The sequence below is a fragment of the Halyomorpha halys genome, unplaced genomic scaffold (genome assembly GCF_000696795.3).
Source record: "Halyomorpha halys isolate HHAL.00 unplaced genomic scaffold, Hhal_1.1 Scaffold1396.1, whole genome shotgun sequence".
Classification (NCBI taxonomy): Eukaryota; Metazoa; Arthropoda; class Insecta; order Hemiptera; family Pentatomidae; genus Halyomorpha; species Halyomorpha halys.
Window position 1 is genome coordinate 148,260 of NW_027110330.1, and position 19,973 is coordinate 168,232.

Below are 19,973 nucleotides of genomic sequence, written 5' to 3' on the forward strand. Positions count from 1 at the left end.
ATATTGTAATATCCTCTTTCTGAGGAAATGGTTATTTTTTATGTATAAAGGGTTTTTAATGTTTTTATTTTTTTTATCGTTTCAATATTGTTCGTTTTCTTTGTTAAACCACAAAGCAAGCTAACCAATTTTCATCAATAAAATATGAAGTTAAAAAAGATATCGTTCAAAGCCAAGATGGCGGGGCATGCCCTTTCAAAATTCTGTCAAATCGTGGCCATGTTGAGCAGATTCAAATATTTTAAAAACTTTATTTAACTTCCCATCATAATTGTAGTTACAGAAAATTTAAGAAAAAATAAAAGTTCAGAATAAGTATTACAAACTCCTATAGAAGGGGAAGGAAGAGAGCTTGCTTTTTGATCATTTGTTGCTTAGGCACGGGCAGGGAATTATGTTTCCTGGAAGAGGAGGTCCTCCTCATCTTTTGTCTAGATCAAGGGAGACAAAAGACTTGAAAAAGAAGACATCAAAGAGTCACCCAAGAAGAAAAAGGGACTCTTTTTGTGGATCACCTGGTGAGAGGACATCTGGAAGCGGGGAGGACTGGAAGCCATTGTTGACTGTTAGACATAGCATTTTGGGAAAGAAGACATCAAGACTCATCAATCATCAGAAGAAGATTATGTAATTGGTTAGTTTTGTTCTAACTAGATTTTATTACATTTATACAATAACTATTAATTAAGTTTAAATGTTATTAGTAGTAAATTGTCAGTTCTGATTGCCCAAAAACCCGCCCTGAGATTAAGAGTCTAAAATATTATAAAATTTTAAATAATATTCTACTATTAATATAATATTAAAGCTGTTTATTTTAACCCAAGCGATAATAAGATATGAGAATAATTAAAACTATTAATATTCTTTTTATTTATTTTAAATAAATTTTTAATATTACAATATATGTGAGTGTGTGTGTATAAAAAAAAAGTACTATATTCCATTGGAAATTCTAAAGGTAGTTCCACTGGAAAAGGTAAGACAATTAAAACATATTCAAAAGATATACCACATGGCAGTGCTATGACTGAAACAATAAATTAAAAAAATCCAAAATATTGAAGAGGTTTAGGGGAGTATAGTGGGACAACCTGTGTGTCTTTGTATCTGTGTGTTTATATATAAAAGATTACTTAGAATAATCACAGTAAACTGTTTACATGCCATTAAGTGATCATGAAAGGCTAGGACTGACATTTAACAAAAATACTTTACTTATTAGATATCAAATAGTGGGAGAAACTCCTTTGAAAGATAAATAAGTTATAAAAAACAATCTGATATTCATTTTATAATTTATAATAGGGAACATGATGTAAAAATAATACAAATATCTTTTGGTTTATAAAATGCAATCCTGTAATTTAGTTCCAACCAGATTAACAAAAAAAAATTATGCATATATATACATATATCATCAAGTTTTTGTTTAAAAATTATTAATATATACTTCAGAATACTGAAAACTACAAAGAATAGTAATAGCCATAAATATATTTTTTTAAGTTAAATTAAACAATAATAATAAAATTAGTTAATGGTAATTTATTGAATACAACTGATAGAAGTATAAGTTATTACAAAATAAAACAATACCTGAGAAATAAACAGTGGGACACTATTCTGGAAAAAAACGTCAGTATATATGATGGTATGAAATAAGCGTTGATTAAGTAATTTCCAACTCAGATTAAACTGTTGTAAATGTTCAACTTCAAGTTGACTTAGAACAGGTGCAATGACATTTGCAGCACTTATAGTTTTATTATAACGATCAAGCAAACCTGTAATAAAACTATTCATTAATAACAAAATAAAAGTATTGCAAGATGCTGTGAGATAACCTACTTTATCCAATTTGAGAATCTACTGAGAATCAAACTGTCAAAATTGAAGTAAAACATTATATTATCACAATAGGTTATTAAAAGAATTATAATATTAAGATACTCATAATAGCTTACAAACATTAATGAGAGAGGTCAATTTCGAACTATGTTCAAAAGGAGGACAAAGTTCAGAGAATAGTCCCAGGATCAATCAGTAAGTTTGGAAATTCAATCAAAATTGTTGATAAATTTTAGTTTTTACCTCCTTCAATGAAGTGTTGTAGCTACCTACTTCCAGAATGTAAGCGTAAAAAATAAGCTGAGGCAGATATTAAACCAGTTTTTCGCTAATTTCTAGTGGATTTTCAATTTCAGAGTCTATTGAAAACTTTAGCAATGGAAGTTTTGCTAAATATCAAATTTAATATTACTGATCTAAGTTTTATGTACAATGAACTGCTTTCAGAGTGCAATATAGTCAATGTTGTGCAGTTTACTAACATAACAACTGCAAATATTTTGAGAAATGGAATATTTGAATAATTCGGTACAAAAAATTGTTAGTTAACTGATTAATTGTACCAACTGAATATGACCTCCGATGATCATATAATATGCTATATTTTGTTTTACATCCAGCAATAGAATATGCAATAAACGTTTTCAAAAATAATATTTCAAACAAGTATTCAAAATTACCTGATATGAATATATGAGGAAGTTGCGAATTATCAGACAATTTATCCAAGAATTGAAGAAGCCGAACTTTCACTTCAATAACAAATTCTTTAACTTGAGCTTCCAATCTTTGATAAAGCTGATGCGGATCACATACATCGAAAAGCCTACAACATAAATAAAAGGAAATATGAGAATTTACAGGGAATAATAATAATATAAAACTTATCCATTAGGCCTTAACCACAGCTTACATCACTAAAATAAATAAAACAGAAAAACATAATTGTTAATTATTTAAAAAATAAAGGCAAACTAATTTCTCACTTTATCCAAATAAAATCAAGAAATACTTACTTACTATAAAAAATAAATTAATTAATAAAAATGCTTGAGTAAACCTTTTTCTCACCTATTTTATCCTTTCAGCATTAAACCTTATCCAAATTTAGAATAGAAATCATAAAATAGAAAATTTCAAGTTAGTAGGTCATTTAAAAATCAATGTTGGCAAAATATATTAAATCAAATAAATATAGTTTTAGTGTACCAGTGAAAAATTTAGAGAAATAAAAGCAAGTAAATTAGAAGAATACAAAGATAAATTGAGGTTTTAACTAAAGCAATTTTACTAGCAGATCAAATATAGACATGCTTATAACAGGGTAATTCTACAAACATGACTAGATTTAGTAATGGATCTGAAATTGACCCAAGAGACGGGAAGTGGATAACCAAGACATCTTGAGGTGACATGTTTTACATAGAGATAAGCCAGAATGATAGCAGCTAACAGGAAAAGTTTGACCAACCTTCTGTAGAACTTTTAGGACTAGGGGTGCAAGGAGGTCCAATTGAGTAAAATAATGAAAATCCAATTCAGAAATACTTTTCAAGTAATAACAATATTCAAGTTACATTTTGTTTCTACCCTGTATTTTGAAAGAAAAGACAACTAGTTACAAGAACTGTAACTTATATTAAAAAGATTAATAAATTATATTGTAGATTAATATACTTTATTAAATAAGAATTAATAATGATTGATCATATTATAAAACAATAACCTAAGATTTAGATTTTATAAGTTTTTTATTTTATAAGTATGAGTAAATTCTTTAAATCTTGAAATTCTTTCTTCAGGAATACAAAGTGGTCTAATCTTCATATAATGTGAGTTGTCTATTAAATATTTTTTAAGAAACCAGCTTAATTATTCACAGATTTATAAAAAGTTCATGGGCACAGTAATAACATTACCAAATTAGAATTAATTAATCAACAAATAAAATTCAAACAAAAATAGAAGGAAAAACAATTGTTTGATGAAAAGTTGACAAGGTTCTTACAACTTGTATTTCCCCATGAACTCCAAAACATGGATAGTAGATACTAATATATTGTTCTTAGAATTAAGCTTCATATCTAACTTAAACCAGTGAATGGAAATAATATAGCGCCTATTTGAAATTGTTCTTAAGTGTTTTATACACAGCTCAAACTTTTCACTAAAACTGTTAGTTACCATCATTAATTGTAAAAAGGACTATCAGAGTTGAATATTAAAAAAATATTTGAAATTTATTTTTTTTACTGGACAATAAGAAAAAAATTAAATTAATTTATCTTTTTCACAAAAGAAATTAATATTTAAATAATAATCTTACTGTAAGACTCTTAACTCTTAAATGCTTAAATAGTAATTAACCCTTCAGTAGTCACCCAGGTGCATAAAGTTCACCAATTTGACCTTTAACTTAATCCATTATGTGTTTAAGATAATGCATTATATTATTATGACAATATAGGTTAAAGAGGTTTTGCCTGATGCTAGAAGAAGAGCACAATATGCCAAATTCACAAAAAGGGAGATATACTAAAATGTGAAAACTATCAAGGCATCACAGTTTTTATTTGCAAATAATATGTTCTTAAATAAACTATTTCACTGTCTTCTTCTCCATTCAAAATGCGGCACTGGGCCATGTCAGTGTATATTTTTAAGAGGGAAGATATTACGACAGACCAGATTTGCAAAATGTACTAGAAGAAAGTAGGGAATATAAGGTCAAGATACACCATCTCTTCATTGATTTTAAGTCAGCAAATAACAGTTTGAACTGTCAGGAATAATTCAAGGCCCTAGGTCACATAAATATACCACCCCAGCGATAGGACAACTGTATTGCTGATGAAGCTAGGTATCTGGGAATCAGATGCTAGAGGACAATGGAGATTGCCGGAAAATTCTGGGGTTTATTGTTGGAGGAGGCCTGTAATTAACATTGGGTTGTGGAGTCTTGAATTGGTGGCATTAAATTTTTATTATTATATTGTGTTTTTATTGTGAACAGACCCAACGTTCACTAGACCAGGAAGATCATCTATCATCGATTTGACGTTTGTCAGTGGACGCATGCATCGGATCGTTATTGGAAGGTCTGTAGATTTTATACAAACAGTGATCACCAGGCTATATTGATTAAACTGCATACACCTACAAGAAAGAAAAGTTGTCAATAGAGAACTAATGGCTGGAACACAAAAACTTTTGATGATGCTTCATTCACTTTAATGCAAGAGGATGAGTGTGAATTGAAAGGGTCAGCCGAAGAAAAGGTGTGTATACTGACCTCTTATATATGGGGCTTGTGATGCAGCTATGACCCGTTCAAAGCCTGTCAAACATCATTCGTCAGTGTACTGGTGGACGGATATTATTGCCGATTTTCGCCGGTGTTGTAACCAAGCAAGAAGACGTTACCAGCGAGAAAGATGTCTTCCGGAGTTTTCTGTGCTTCAAGAGTTCAAGAGAGCTAGAAGGAACCTCCGACAAGCCATTAAAGAAAGCAAACGTTGGTGCTGGAGAGAACTCTGTGATGAGTTGGATGCAGACCCATGGGATAGACCTTACAAAACAGCACTTGGAAACTATGCAAAGGCATGATACCGCTTCCCACGAGATCAAATGTTGTAGACAATATTGTCAGAACACTATTCCCTGAACAGGCGAATACTATTGAATGTACAGACAATATATATATATATGACGGATATTTCACAAATAACACAGGAAGAGATAGAGGACATCGCCTCTGACCTACAAAATGCCAGGCCACTTCTCTTCAATTCTTGCATTCGTGAAGGCTCAATTCTGAAACCTTGGAAGAGACAGCAGCTCGTACTTATTCCAAAGAGTAAGGGAAGACTGGAAGACCAGTCAACCTATCGTCCAATTTGTTTATTGGATACTATGGGTAAGACATTTGAGAAAATCCTTTCCCTCAGGCTACAAGAGTTCACGGAGAGAGTTAATGGCCTCTAGCGTGCTCAATACGGATTTCGTAAAGAGTGATCCACGATAGATGCTGTTGGATTGGTAGAGGAGATGGCCCGCACAGCAATTGCAGAAGCAAGGTGGAGGAGAGATGCTAAATGTTATGCAGCAATCTTCACTCTAGACCTTAAGAATGCTTTTAACACTGCAAGATGGACCTGTATAATAGATGCCCTACGAACTATGGCGGTGCCAGCCTATCTTATGAGAGTGCTCACAAACTACTTCAAAGATACAACGCAATCTTATAATTGTCAATGCCGGAGGGAGCCACAGTTGTGAGATCCGTAGATGACGTTACAGTTGTAGTGGCGGCGAAGCACTTGGAAGAAGTTACCCTCATCGCAAACCAGGCTGTTGCTACGGTCCGAGGTTGGCTGTCTTCGGAAGGCCTACAACTTGCAGATCACAAGACCGAGGTTCTCCTAGTAACTAGCAGGAAGCAGACTGAGTCCATCACTGTCACGGTTGGTAGGCACGAAATTCGTTCCCAGTCTTGCTTAAAATACCTAGGAGTCACGATCGATGCACGTCTCGACTTTAATGTTCACACAGAGTATATCAATGCCAAATCTGATAAAGTAGCATCCTTTTTGTCATGCCTTATGCCCAACGTTGAAGGTCCCAGAGAAAGTAGCCAAAGGCTTTTTGCTACTGTTGTTCCCTCCATTATGTTATATGGAGCCCTGATTTGGAAAGAAGCGATGGTTACCAAATCATACAGGAGAAAATTAGTTTCAGTTTATCACAGGGTTTATTTAAGGACGGTTAATGCTTTTCGAACTGTTTCCTATGAAGCGGTGTGCGTGATAGCCTGAATGCCGCCTGTGAAACTCCTTGTTGAAGAAAGAAGCAGGCACTATGGACGACACTTACACGTTTCCAGAGAGGAAGAGCGAAAAATAACCATTGACCAGTGCCAGCAATGTTGGGAGGCTGCAGATTCCAGGAGGTGGACTCGCAAGTTAACACCCGATGTGGGCATGTGGTATGGCCGCCAGCATGGTGAGGTGGATTTTTACGTAACCCAATTGTAGACCGGACATGGATGCTTTAGAGCCTACCAGTACCTCTTCAAACTAGACAACACCGCAGAATGCCCTGGATGTCAGACTGTCAAGGAAACCGCGGAGCACGTGTTTTTCACTTGCATTTGCTTTGCGGCAGAAAGAAGTGAATTGGAGAGTGTGTGGAGGACGCATCACACCAGAAAACGTGATGAGCTATATGCTACTCTCAGACCAGCACTGGAACGCAGTGAAGAGATTCACCACAGTCGTCCTCAAGAGGTTGAGAGAGGAAGAGAGGGCTAGAAGACACAACTAGCATAGAAATGTGAAAACATGCGAAGAAAGTGAGGCAGCACTCAGCCATTTCACTCCATGAAGTAATGCCTAGTGGTAGTCCCGTGGAGAGAAATGAACAGGTGTAGGGCGGTGGTTTTAGTGGGTAAAAATCCCACACACGGATAGGTACAGGCCTATCCATGTCTTTTGAAGATTTCCACCAACCCTCGTAAAAAAAAAAAAAAAAAAAAAAAAAAAAAAAAAAAAAAAAAATATTATCTTTATTTTTTTTTTTTTTATTAAAAAAAAAAAAAAAAATTTTTTTTAACAAATAGGTTTTCTTACATCAAATCAAATCATTATTATATCATTTAAACTAATAATTAAACAATTAAATAATATAAAGAGTAAGTGAATCATGCTTTTCTTACTATTTTCTATTCACATTAAATTGATAAACTAAAACATTTAATACCTAATCAAAACTCAAAAATTTATTCAAAACAATTTTGAATATCCATCACTCCCACATTTAATTAATGATATCTAAAAATGTAATGCCCATTAATTTTCTATTAGTTATCATTTGAGTCTTTGAAACATTTTCTACATATCACTGAACATGATCTGAATTTTTGAACATTGTAAAGTGTTCTTATTAGAAGTTAAATAGTATACCACACAGAATTGAATGATGAGATGGTCCTGGTAGTGAGAGAAAATGGGACTAAGAGAACGAAGAATGCCATGAAAGATAATTAATGGTTTAGCAAAAAGAAATCATAATTTTCTAAAAATGAGGATAACTCCTATTCTAAAAATGAGGATAACTCCTATTCTAAACATGAGGATAACTAAGGCTCCTTGTTTGATACAAATGAAGATGATTTTCATAATAACCCTTCTTATCTGACCAAGTCTGAATCACCTCCTCAAAATGATGATCCACTATTAGATACAACTACATCTAAAAAGGACTGCAGAAATGAGGCAGGAAAGTGTACAAAGTCTCAATATAATATAAGTGACTAACCATCGATAAATTCCATTCTATTATTTGGATAAGATTGTTAATCTCAACACAGAAAGTGATAATTTTTGTGGAACAAACACAAAGTAAATGACCAGGTACCACAAATTTTAAAGACGGCTGAAAGTGAAGGATAGTCTGTGACATAAACGAAGCATATTATTCTATGTACTCGAACCTTTTAAACAAATTAGCAGTTGAAAACATTATTTCCAATAGATATAAAGATGTCTAATTTTAATTTGACATACAATGTTTATCTAAGGTGGGGTTGAAAAATGTGTAAGCCTCACCTTAGTTTACTTTTTTTTCATGGCATCTTATTTTCTTACACTGTTAACATATTTATGGTTGTCTATATCTTTTTTTAGCCCTGATGAAGCCTTGCGAAATGGTGTGAAACATTGGCTATTAATAAATAGTTTTCATACTATTTGAATTACTTTTTTACCGCACCAGGATCATCTTTCTATTGTTGATTACACAAGGTCAATCAACAACCTTCTAAAATAATCTGCAAGACGGTGGCCATTTTTCTATTTGTTTATTCATCGTTTATAAATTAATGAGTTTTAGTTCATGCACTATGTTTGAGTAATCTTTTATCTTTTTGGATGTTTACATAAAGGAATCTTAATAATTCAGTCTATATTAATTATAATGTTAGTGATGGCTTTTTAATAACCAGGAGGAAAAAAATTTATATTTGCACCTTACTTAAACAGATTTATAACATATTTTGGAACACCAAACTATTTACATAAGAATGATTTATTTATTCGCTAAACGAACATATATGGAAATAATTATATCAAATATTATATTTTTAAGTAATGTTTATTAATTTTCTTCATTAGGTCACCAGGCAATGGCTTGACAGAATCGTTTCCATAATCCAGATTTTAGACAAAATCAACTGAATTATCATGTTTTACATCTGTAGCAGAAAACTGATGACAGAAGCGAAGAAAAATAAATTTGCGTTATATATAGAAAATATATAGGAAGATGGTCAGGGTTGTGGTCAAAGGAGAAACAAAAATAGTTTACAACTATTTATTTTCCGATGTTTCGCCCCACTTTGTAGGGCTTCATCAGGGCTGAACAAGCAAACGGGTGAACAGGAGCTTGCTTTGAACAGCCCTGATGAAGCTATACAAAGTGGGGCGAAACGTCAGAAAATAAATAGTTGTAAACTATTTTTGTTTCTCCTTTGACCACAACCCTGACCATCTTCCTATATATCAATTTTTACGGTCAAATATATATACATATATACTATATATAGAAAAAAATAAATTTATAATTTTTTGTTTGTTAGCTGTAAGTCAATAACTGGTTCTATTTGTGATTTTGCTCAACAATCAATAGTTTTGTTTTAAATCTAGTTTTATTAATTAAATCTATTATCATGAAATTAAATTTTTATTTTTTATTAATGATTAAATCTCTGTTAAAACAATTTTCTGCATTAATTAATGGCAATAAAAATTGGTTTGGAGCTAAATTCCTTGATAAGCAGGATCCTAAAAACTTATTTCATCTCTTACAATTGTTGTATTTCTTACTTTCATAATAAAGTAAACAATTAATTTCTTGTTAAATAAGTGCATGATATTATCTAAGGAGGCTATAAGTTCCTTCAATATTAAAGTTTTCTAAGTGCCATTGGTTCTACCCCTTTACATTAATAAACAACTTTCTACAGTTGATTATTTAAAATTAAATAGTATTCTAAATTAGTTGTAATATTAATCAAATTAGATTAAGAAATCATAGAACTACATTTTTTAAACTAATGTGCACATACATCACTAGCTGATTCAGTTTGAGTGTCTCCCTTGGAAAATTACTAGATCTAGTACTGACATACATAATAAAGTTTAAACAGAACATTAAAAAAAACATATGATAGTCAGGAAAATAAATCAAGTTATAAACCTATAAATAAAATAGCCACTTTAAACTAAATGAAAAATAAAATAGAAGAAAATAAAAATGGAGGCATGGAATACAAATTTAGTTGTTTGAATTTCCCTGGAATATATTATAAAGCTATTGATAATATCAATATATTAAGCACAGAATATATCAACAAAAAATAATTGTAAAAAAAAAATATGGGATATAATTTAAAAATACATTAGTACCTCATCTTTCAAAAAAAAAAAAAAAAAAATGATTTTCAGAACAAAGATTAAGTATAAAGAAAAAAAAAATCAGAAGAAAATTATTACACGTAATAACAATCACAGAAAATCTAGAAAAGTAATAAATTACAAAACAGAGAGTGCGTCTAAACAGTCTTCATTAAACTAATTTATTATATTAACCAAATCAAACATTGTACAAAATTTCCTGTGTCATCTCTTTGCATTACTAAATACTACTCTGCCTCTCTTATTCTTTCCTATATTAGAACATTTCCAAGATTCCTGCCGGAGTTGATATTAAGGACTGATTGGCTGAATTATTGTCTTGGATGATAGTATAAAAACATATATTTTGATCTAAAAGTAATGGTTTATCAATTTTCCAGCTTCTGTCTCATTTTCAATTGATTTAACATATTTGATAAGTGATGTTCAGAAACTTTTGTAATAAAGAAATTAATTAATTTTATTTTATTAAATTTCTAACGTGAATACATAGGTAACCAAATACGATTTGGACAAGTGGTCAATTTCAAAGAGAATTGTGATTTGAAAAAAATAATATAAGTTTTAATGAAGTTTTTACAAATTATTGATTGATGAATACAAATAAAATTCTAAAGGCTTAGGTGATAACAAATAGGATTAGTAAATTTACTCTACTTAACTTAGGCCCAAACTACAACCTAGCTATCTGTAACTTTGAAGCTTACATCTTTAATTATATATTTCAGTACCTCTGAGATTAATGTAGTTTATAAGTTAAGTTCAATTATACATCCCACTGTAAAACAGGACTCTCTCTAATTGATAGAACAGTAAACAAAGGCTTACAAAATCTTATTAGATTTTAGAATAACTTATTTAAATATATCAAAAGTTTTTTTAATTAAAAATACAATTATTAATAACATAAACTGAAGTTAATAATAGCTCTCATATTCCTAATTTACCATCATTGTTAAAAAACAATAAAGAAAATTGCTTTAATGTTCTACATTCATTCACAAAATTTAATACTGAAAAATTAATTTAAATTATTTTTAATTGAATCACCAAAAGCTTCTAAAATGATTAATCTAAATTAGTTGATTCCACCTTCCTCCTCAAATAATGGGGCAATTCAAGAATGGTGGATTAGTTAACACTAAAATTGAAATAGTAGTGAATATGAACCACTTTCCAATTTTTTACTTCATGTGTTTTTGGACTGCAGATGGTTCAATCATTTTCAGTCCTAAAAAACAATTAAATGAGAAATTGACCGAAATTCAAATATATAACCATTTCAGTATAGGCGAACACAAAATAACCATTTTTTAGTTATTCCATTATTCAAGCTGGAAGGTTTACTTTCAGGTAATGAAAAAAAAATCAAAACTATTCATTTTACAATGCCGAATTGAGGAAACTACACCTATTAAATATAATCCAGGTTATAGTATTACGGCGAATAAGATAGGCATGTAAGATTGTAGGGCTTAGTAACAAATGAATACCTAAAATGTTAATAAACATCAAACTGACAAGTAAACCGAAGTGTAGGTGGGAGGATTATGTCAAGACTGTTTTAGTAAATTTAGGTTAGGACAGCCGTCACTGCACGGTTTTATGTTGACAGTGATTGGTGGTATCGGTACCGTACTGTCATGTTCGCTGAGCCCTTTTTACTATAATAAGTATTATTTTTTTACCTTGTTAAAAATATTTATTATATTTTCATTATAAAAATATTCAAATGAATCCAAATTGAAAATATATTCAAACCCATGCAGTATTGCATATTTAGAGGTACTTTACATATGTTCACAAACATTATTATGAATGCAGTTAATAAAATTAAATATGTTTTACCATTTGCTACAATTTTCTTAAGATCACAATAACAAAAATTAATCCTGATAATCCAGCTATTAATCCTCAGGAATGTCATGAGCAGCATAAGCAATAAAAGGGGATTGAACTGAATGCTTTGAGGTACAAACAGAACTTGAACAAAATGATTGCTACAAATTTTATTCATAGCCTTTCTTGTAATACAATTCACCAAGTTATAAATGAGGCAGTGTTCATACAGCAAATACAAATCAACCTTATTCCTTTTACACTCCTAGTATACTGGTACTGGTATTTGGTGGGGGAACAAGTCCGGCAAGTGGGCCTAGTGGTCCTTTTTGCCTGCCCCTGACGGCTACCTAGGTTGCCGCCAAGTACTAACCAAGGTGGGAGTTTCAAGATTCATTCTTCGGGACCGCCGAAAAATGAATGTTTAACTGCCACAGGTGGGAATCGAACCCACAACGTTCTGAACTGAGCGCACTGGGACCTGCGCCCCAACCCGCACAGCCGTCACATCCCCACTACTGGTATAAAAGGAACACTTTTTAGCATATGCAGATGATCTCCTTTTTAGAAAACATGGGGATGAAATTAAAAAGCCTCCCCACGTCCCACAGTCTTATTTATCAAAGCAAAAAAGGTAGGATTTGTATTTAACAACAAAAATACAGAATACCTTGCAGTCAATCCAGAAGATCACATAAGTCGAGAAAAGGTTTTAAAAAGCTGACGGCTTTAAGTACTTGCTATTATAATAACATACACATCAAGTGATTCTGGAGGTTAATGCGCATATCTTTAAAAAACAAGTCTTTTGAATATTATCTCTCCTTAGGTTGGGTTAAATTAAATTAATGTTAAGCTTTACCTATGAGTTATTTGATTACTGTTTGATTGTTTTAATTATATTATAACACGGCATTAATTATATTATAATAAGGCATTACAAAACAGATGATATCTTTATCCATTGTATCTTTATAACTTTATCATACAGAACTATTTAGAGTAGTTTAAACAGAAAATAGAAACAAAACAAAATCACAGTGATTGTAATACTTAATTGTCATTCCAATCATCCAAAGTCTCAAATAAAAATACATCCAAAAATTTAATCAAGAAAGATATCTTACTGGCATAAAATAAATTTTTAAAGAATACGCATTTATAAAATATTAGAAAGAAAGTTATAAAACATTATATATCAATTTATACCCACGTAAATTTGTTAATAAATTATGGTTTCAATGCTTAAATAAATTAAATAATAAAAGTGGAATTAATAGTAACAGGAAAAAAAATTAAATATTACAAACTATAAATAAAGAAAAGGATAAAATAACAGAATTTTCCAAAATTATAAATAATGAAAACAAAAAAATATAATAACTAAGATAAATAACACTATAAATTATTCTAGTAACTTCGAATAATTTATAATGTTAGATATATATGTATTAAAATGAATCTAACACTATAAATTATTCTAAATTGAAACATAAATAAAAAAATACTAATAAGAATAAATGGAAAAATGAATAACAATAACAAATTATTTTTTTTAAAACGAAATGAAAGATATAATTGAAGATGAAAATAAACATAATGTAATTTATCAAATAGAATGCAAACAATGGAAAAGGTTATAGTAGCTGAGCGTGTTGAGGCACCAAATTAATTATTCTCACTTTAAAAGTGGGTACTCAAATCCAGGCCTGATTTTCTGCATGGGTCAATTTCTATTTTGTGATAGACCCATGGAATGGATCTCAACCTTCCTACTCTGTCTACAATAGGATAACCTGTTTTTCCTGCTCTAAGTTAATATAAGAGAATATAATGACATTAAAAAATTTAATAATGTGAAGATAATTCCATATTGAAGAAAAATCAAAATTCAGTCATGGAAATAAAACTAATAGTAAAAACATGAAAAATGTAAATGAAACTGCATTGGCTAAGCATAGTATTATTAATGATCCTGAACTCGATTTTAGTAAGGTAAACATTTAACTAGAGAAAACTGAAATAAAATTTTTAAATTAAAATAGATTCATTATTTTTGAAAGGCCCTGTATGATAACTTTTTAAAGCAGTTAAATATTAAAAACATAGAATAAAACTTTTAAAAATAAAATAAGGCCTAAAAACCTGGATTCAATACTGATACTGACAATCCAACAATGTTATGAACTGAATTTTTTAAGTGAATCAGATTTCTTTGAGCCAAAAATTCTGTGCGTGTCAGTCGTACTCCCCGACTTTAAAGTGTCTTCAATAAAATTCTCTATATCCACCCAATCCCAACAAAATAAAAAAGTTTAAAAAAATTATGAAATTTAAAAAAATTTATCACAATATTCAAAACTATTTATTAATCATAAACAAATAGAAAATAACAACATAGAGATTCAAAATGTTTCTATTAACACTCATCAGGAAATGAAATCTTAATCAATTTACAGGTCAAAAATATGAAAAAAAAAAAACACAAAAAATAAGGTTTTTGGCTTTAGTCGACAATTGAAGAAGAAACAACCCATTACATCAAAAATTATAATATGAAGAATTAGATTTGGTACGTAATGAGATCAAGATACCCAACTAAAGATCTTTGATGAATTGTTGAAACTGCATTGTACAATATACTTTGTTCCTGTGTCTGACAGTTTTAAAAATATTTTTCTATTTTGCAAAACCACTTAAAATTAATTTAGCTAAAAATAAAAATAACAAGTTTGTTTGGGACTCAACATTCATTAATATTCTCCATAATAGTTTCTTATTCTCCATAATAGTAACTTTTTATTTATTTATTTTAAATGCTAAGATCTATTTCTTCATAAATTTTCAAAAAGTGAAGAAAAGAAATTTTCCAATTTTTTCCCCTATTTTTTGGCCAAAAAAACTGGTCGAGACTACATCTGCTGATTCATATTTATACGAAAATTTTAATTGGTGTTATATTTCCTATAAAACCCCCAAGAGTTATCCCTTTTTTCGGAGGGATATCCAATAATAATTCTGAAGAAAATTATATCAATAATTTTAATAAAAAAAATTTATTTTAGATTATTTCCCTGGTAGGTAATGGGAATAGGTAAAACTATGATACGATATAACTATGTCATAAATATTGAATCAAAATATGTAATTCTTTATTTGAGAGCTTAAATTAAACTTGTTTCATTTTATACCAATGTTTTAAGCTGTTAATTGATACCTTTAATATTTTATTTTTACATATAAATTGAAAAAACAAACACTAAATGGAATGAATCCATTTTCACAAAATCCAAGAAGCTGAGAATGTGAAAGACAAAATGTAAACGTATATCTTAGAACACTTTAGGAGACTTGTCGGCAGGTGCAAAGATGTACCAAGTTGTGAGGGTTTTTCTTTTGAGTAAATACATCTTCACATTTTTTTAGCAATGAATTTTTGGAAAATTTCCTGACTTTTTGATGAGTTCGGCGAAAATTCTTAACTTTATCAAAATAATAAAATTCCTATAGACTCTCTGGAAAACCTTACGGTGATGCTTGTCTCAAAATAAAGGATAACACATTTGGCATCCATAAAAAAAATAATTGGAAGTAAAATAGGTTTTTGAATTGTAATTTTCAGGTTTAGCTACAATTCAATTAATTAATATATCTGTAAATAATAGAAGGCAGTATAAATAATTTTTAAATTATTATTTTTAAATAAGTTTTAAACTCAAATCTAATTTAAAATAAAATAATGTTATATTATAAGGAATGAGTCAATAGAAAATAAGAATATAAAATAATAAGCTTTCTGTGTCCAAATCTCTAAATGGATTTGTTATGTAAATTAAGTTAAGAGGGTTCATTAAGCTAACTGATGATTAAATACAAAGGAAAATTAACTATAGACAAAACAGTGTAGAAAAAGGACAGAGATAAGGGTAAAAATAAACTGCAATATCTTAGCTCAGCCAGGAAAGAAGGAGCAAATAACATCAAAATCATCACAAAACATGGATGAATGAATAAAAAAACATACGATAAAACTTCATATACTGATTATATCAAAGATGTAGAAAAATAATTGAATCAAAAAGAAAAACGGTCCAAGACTTTAATAAATAAATGTGTTAATAAGCAAAATGTCTATTATGTTAAAACAAAAAATCATTACTTCTAAAATTATACAGTAGAACCTCTGTTAACCAGCCTCGCATTAACTATCCTTTGAATTTACTGGCCTATCGAGGAGAAAAAAAGATAGAGAAGAGGAAGTGGTCCCTTACTTCTAGCATAGGCACTGAAAGTTATCGAATATACAAAATCTGAGGACCATATTTTGTCAAAGGATATTAGCTAAGAATACCTTAACGATTAATAGTCCCGATCTTGCCACTCCATTTTTTCATCCCACTCTTATTTCATATAAAGGAAACCGGTAGAGTGCATGAAGTCATTTTAATGATTATTTTAGTCATGATTTATATATTTTGCTCCTATGATGGAAGTGAAGATAGGTTGCTAAATAAAATAAAAACAAAAATTTTAATTAAAAAAATCATGTACTATTAATAAAAAAAAAAATATATATATATAAACAGGAAACAGCAAATTCACATAAAAATGTTTAAAAATAAGACTAATTAGTCATTTTTATTATGACAATCATAATTTGTACATTTACACAATAAAATACAAGGTGATTCTGGATTATTTTTTCCATCTGCAAAACATTGTTCCACACTTGGACGAACATTTAAAAAGCTATATTAATGATCCTTGCAAGCTCGACTTAATCATTTGTTATGATACAAAATTGAAATCATAAAAACATTAATAACATGGAAGTGATTAATATCTTCACTACAGCTTATAAAGAAATTGCGGCTTCTAAATTCTTGAAATCCCGACAGAAACTTTAGACAGATGTTGAGAATCTTGTTACTGATGGGCCTCTTTCAGAAGATGAACATGTAGAAAATCAATCCATTCAAGATGTTACTAGAGTATTGCAATTAAAACCTGAACAAAGTGAGGATTGGATGATAAACAGTGATGAGGATCTAGAAAATAAGTTTATGACTGATGAATAAGATTAGTTACCAAATAGGACAAAAAGGAAAATGAAAAGGATGACAGTGGTGTTGAAGAGATAGAAAAAGTGTCTCATATTGAAGGAAAAAATGAACTAAAGGTGGCAATGATGTAAATTGAACAGCAACGTGGTTTAACTGCTGTAGATCTTCTAATGATGAAAAATTGAGAGATTTTACATCATAAAATTCTTAAAATTAAGGATGAAAAGCAAAAGAAATGACAGATATGTCGATAAATAAATAACTTTGCAGTCATTTTTTGGACACTGGACATACTTCGTATTTTTATGTTTTCAAAAGTATAATAAAAGCTATATGTACATACTACATATATAACAAAAATAGTGTTAATATTTTTCTTTGAAATACTTAAATCTTGAATTAATTGGCCAGGATCCCAGTTTCGAGGTGGCTTTTTAACAGGGGTTCTACTATAACTTGGTAATGTACATTTATTTGATTTAAAATAAAGACGAAATTGTAACTTTGCATGATAATTGTATTAATAACTATCATAAAATTTTGAATCAAGTTACCTAAACATAGATATGAACACAATTTTTACAGATGTGAAGGAGAAATGCTTCTTAACACAACTACTAAAATATCTATAAAAAAATATTCAAAAATCAGTAGAAAAATTTATTTAAGTACTTACCATAAAAGAGTGTATGTTCTCTTTTCAATCAATGAAATACCTGGAATTATCTGAAATATAACAAGGCTTTGAAATACAACAGATACCAGTAATTCTGTAATAATTACCTGCACATATCTAAAAAAAAAACACCATAATGGTGATTGACATGTTTAATTTCTGTCACTATTAAAACATTATGAATGTTTATGGTGAAAAAAACATCAAGGAGACTAAAACTCATTGTTGACAAAATCATGTAACCAGTAGTGTAATAAAATTATACAAACAATTTTTTTTTTAATTCACAAAATGTATTCTGTGAAAAATAACATGACAAGACCAACAGTTTAGAATGGAAAGAAAAGACAAATAATGCCCAGCAAAAGTTATCAATTTTAACCTTGATATAGAAAAAGGGCAGAGTTTGAGGTAATATAAAAAATAAATAAATAAAAAAAAAATCATCAACAATGAATACCAAATCCAGAATGTATCACTAACTAAAATATAAAGATAGCCTGAATCAAACTAATGCCAATATTGGCAAAAGTAAATAGGTAAACGAGTTTGGTCAAGTATAAAATTTATAGAGGAGAAAAGCAATTATAAGAAAAAAAATAAATGGGTAATAACAATTTTTACACCTTTGCCAATCATATCCATCAACAAAAACGTATTCCTTAATTAAATTGGAGATGATAATACTGAACAGACTGAATGAGGACTATTGTGGATAGTAGATAGTTTGGAAATCAGTCAATAATTTTTTATTATATAAGGCAATGTTTCAACTCAAAGATGTGGACCATCTCATCTTAAGGATTAAAATTAAATAAAAGATACAAGAGATATAGCTATGAACAAAGTAAAATGAGAGATGTAATAAGAAAATAGATAAATAATAAAATTAATGGTAAAAAAATAGTAATAGAATAAAATAATTAAGATAAAAATAATAATAAAAATATCTGATAATAGAGATAATTATTTTATTTATAATCTTAAACACTTTCTTGAGACTAGTTAATGTTGTTTAAATAAATAAATTTAAATTTTATCCTACAGTGCTACCAATGGGTAGTTTCTCTACACGCCTGTATCACTCCAATTTAACTTAGATCAGATTTACTAAATGTATCATAATGTACAGTTGTAAATAGCAATAAATAAATATTAAAAAAAAAAAAAAATTATCCATTATAGTCTCAAAACATTTTATTCTCTTTGTAAGTCCAACATTTAGGCCAATTCGCCCATCCTCAGGGACAATCTTAATACAATTTTAGAACTTAATAGTTTAAAAACACAACTTCATGCAGGCTATTCTGCCCAGGTCAATTCAACAATTTATCTAATTAGTCAATTTTCAAATTAAAATTAAAATTCTTAACACAGTCCGATAAATAAATGACTGTGATTAAGAATTTTAATTTTTGTTTTGATATGAAAATTAACTAATTAGAGAAATTGTTGAATTGACCTGTGCAGAATAGCCTCCATGAAGTTGTGCTTTTAAATTATTTAGTTCTAAAATTGTATTAAGATTGTCTCTGAGGATAGGCCGAAACATCGGACTTATAAAGAGAATAAAAAGTTTTGAGACTATAATGGATAAAATTTAAATTTATTTATTTAAAGAGATAATTATGTAAATAAGAGAAAACTGAGTAATCATACAAAAATAAAAATAAATAAAGGAAACTAACCAGAAAATTAAAAAAGTATATGAAGAATAGATGAAATAAAATAACGCTAGAATAAGTTAATAAATGAAATAGGCTTAGGCTTGATAACTGATGGACTAGCTTACAATGAGTATGCACTGAAAGAGGCAGAGAATTAGGCTTTTGATCATGATTGAGGGTGAAAGAACATGTCCTTGCCCGAAGGGGTGGCCGACAACTTATGGGAAATAGTTCAAAGTTCCAAAAAACATCAATTGGAAGTCAAGCATATCTCGTTTAATATTGCTATTTGAAATAATCAACAGATTGTAGACCAATAATTTTTTTAACAACTCACTTTTAAATTTTCTAAAAAAAAGTGTAACATAATAAACTTTGATATTCTTTATGCTTTCCATCTAATATA

The 19,973-nt window shown here is 29.5% G+C and overlaps 1 protein-coding gene across 4 annotated transcripts in view; it reads right to left on the reverse strand.

The window, feature by feature from the left end:
• LOC106689570 (protein FAM193B) overlaps positions 1-19,973 on the reverse strand; it is a 119,882-nt gene that overhangs the window by 88,051 nt on the left and 11,858 nt on the right. For all 4 annotated transcript variants that reach the window (XM_014434622.1, XM_014434621.1, XM_014434620.1 and 1 more), the window contains exons 4-5: positions 2,532-2,677; positions 1,600-1,787 (exon numbers count right to left, since the gene is read on the reverse strand). In XM_014434622.1, the coding sequence (XP_014290108.1) occupies positions 1,600-1,787; positions 2,532-2,677 (334 nt within the window). The remainder of the gene's footprint in view (positions 1-1,599; positions 1,788-2,531; positions 2,678-19,973) is intronic.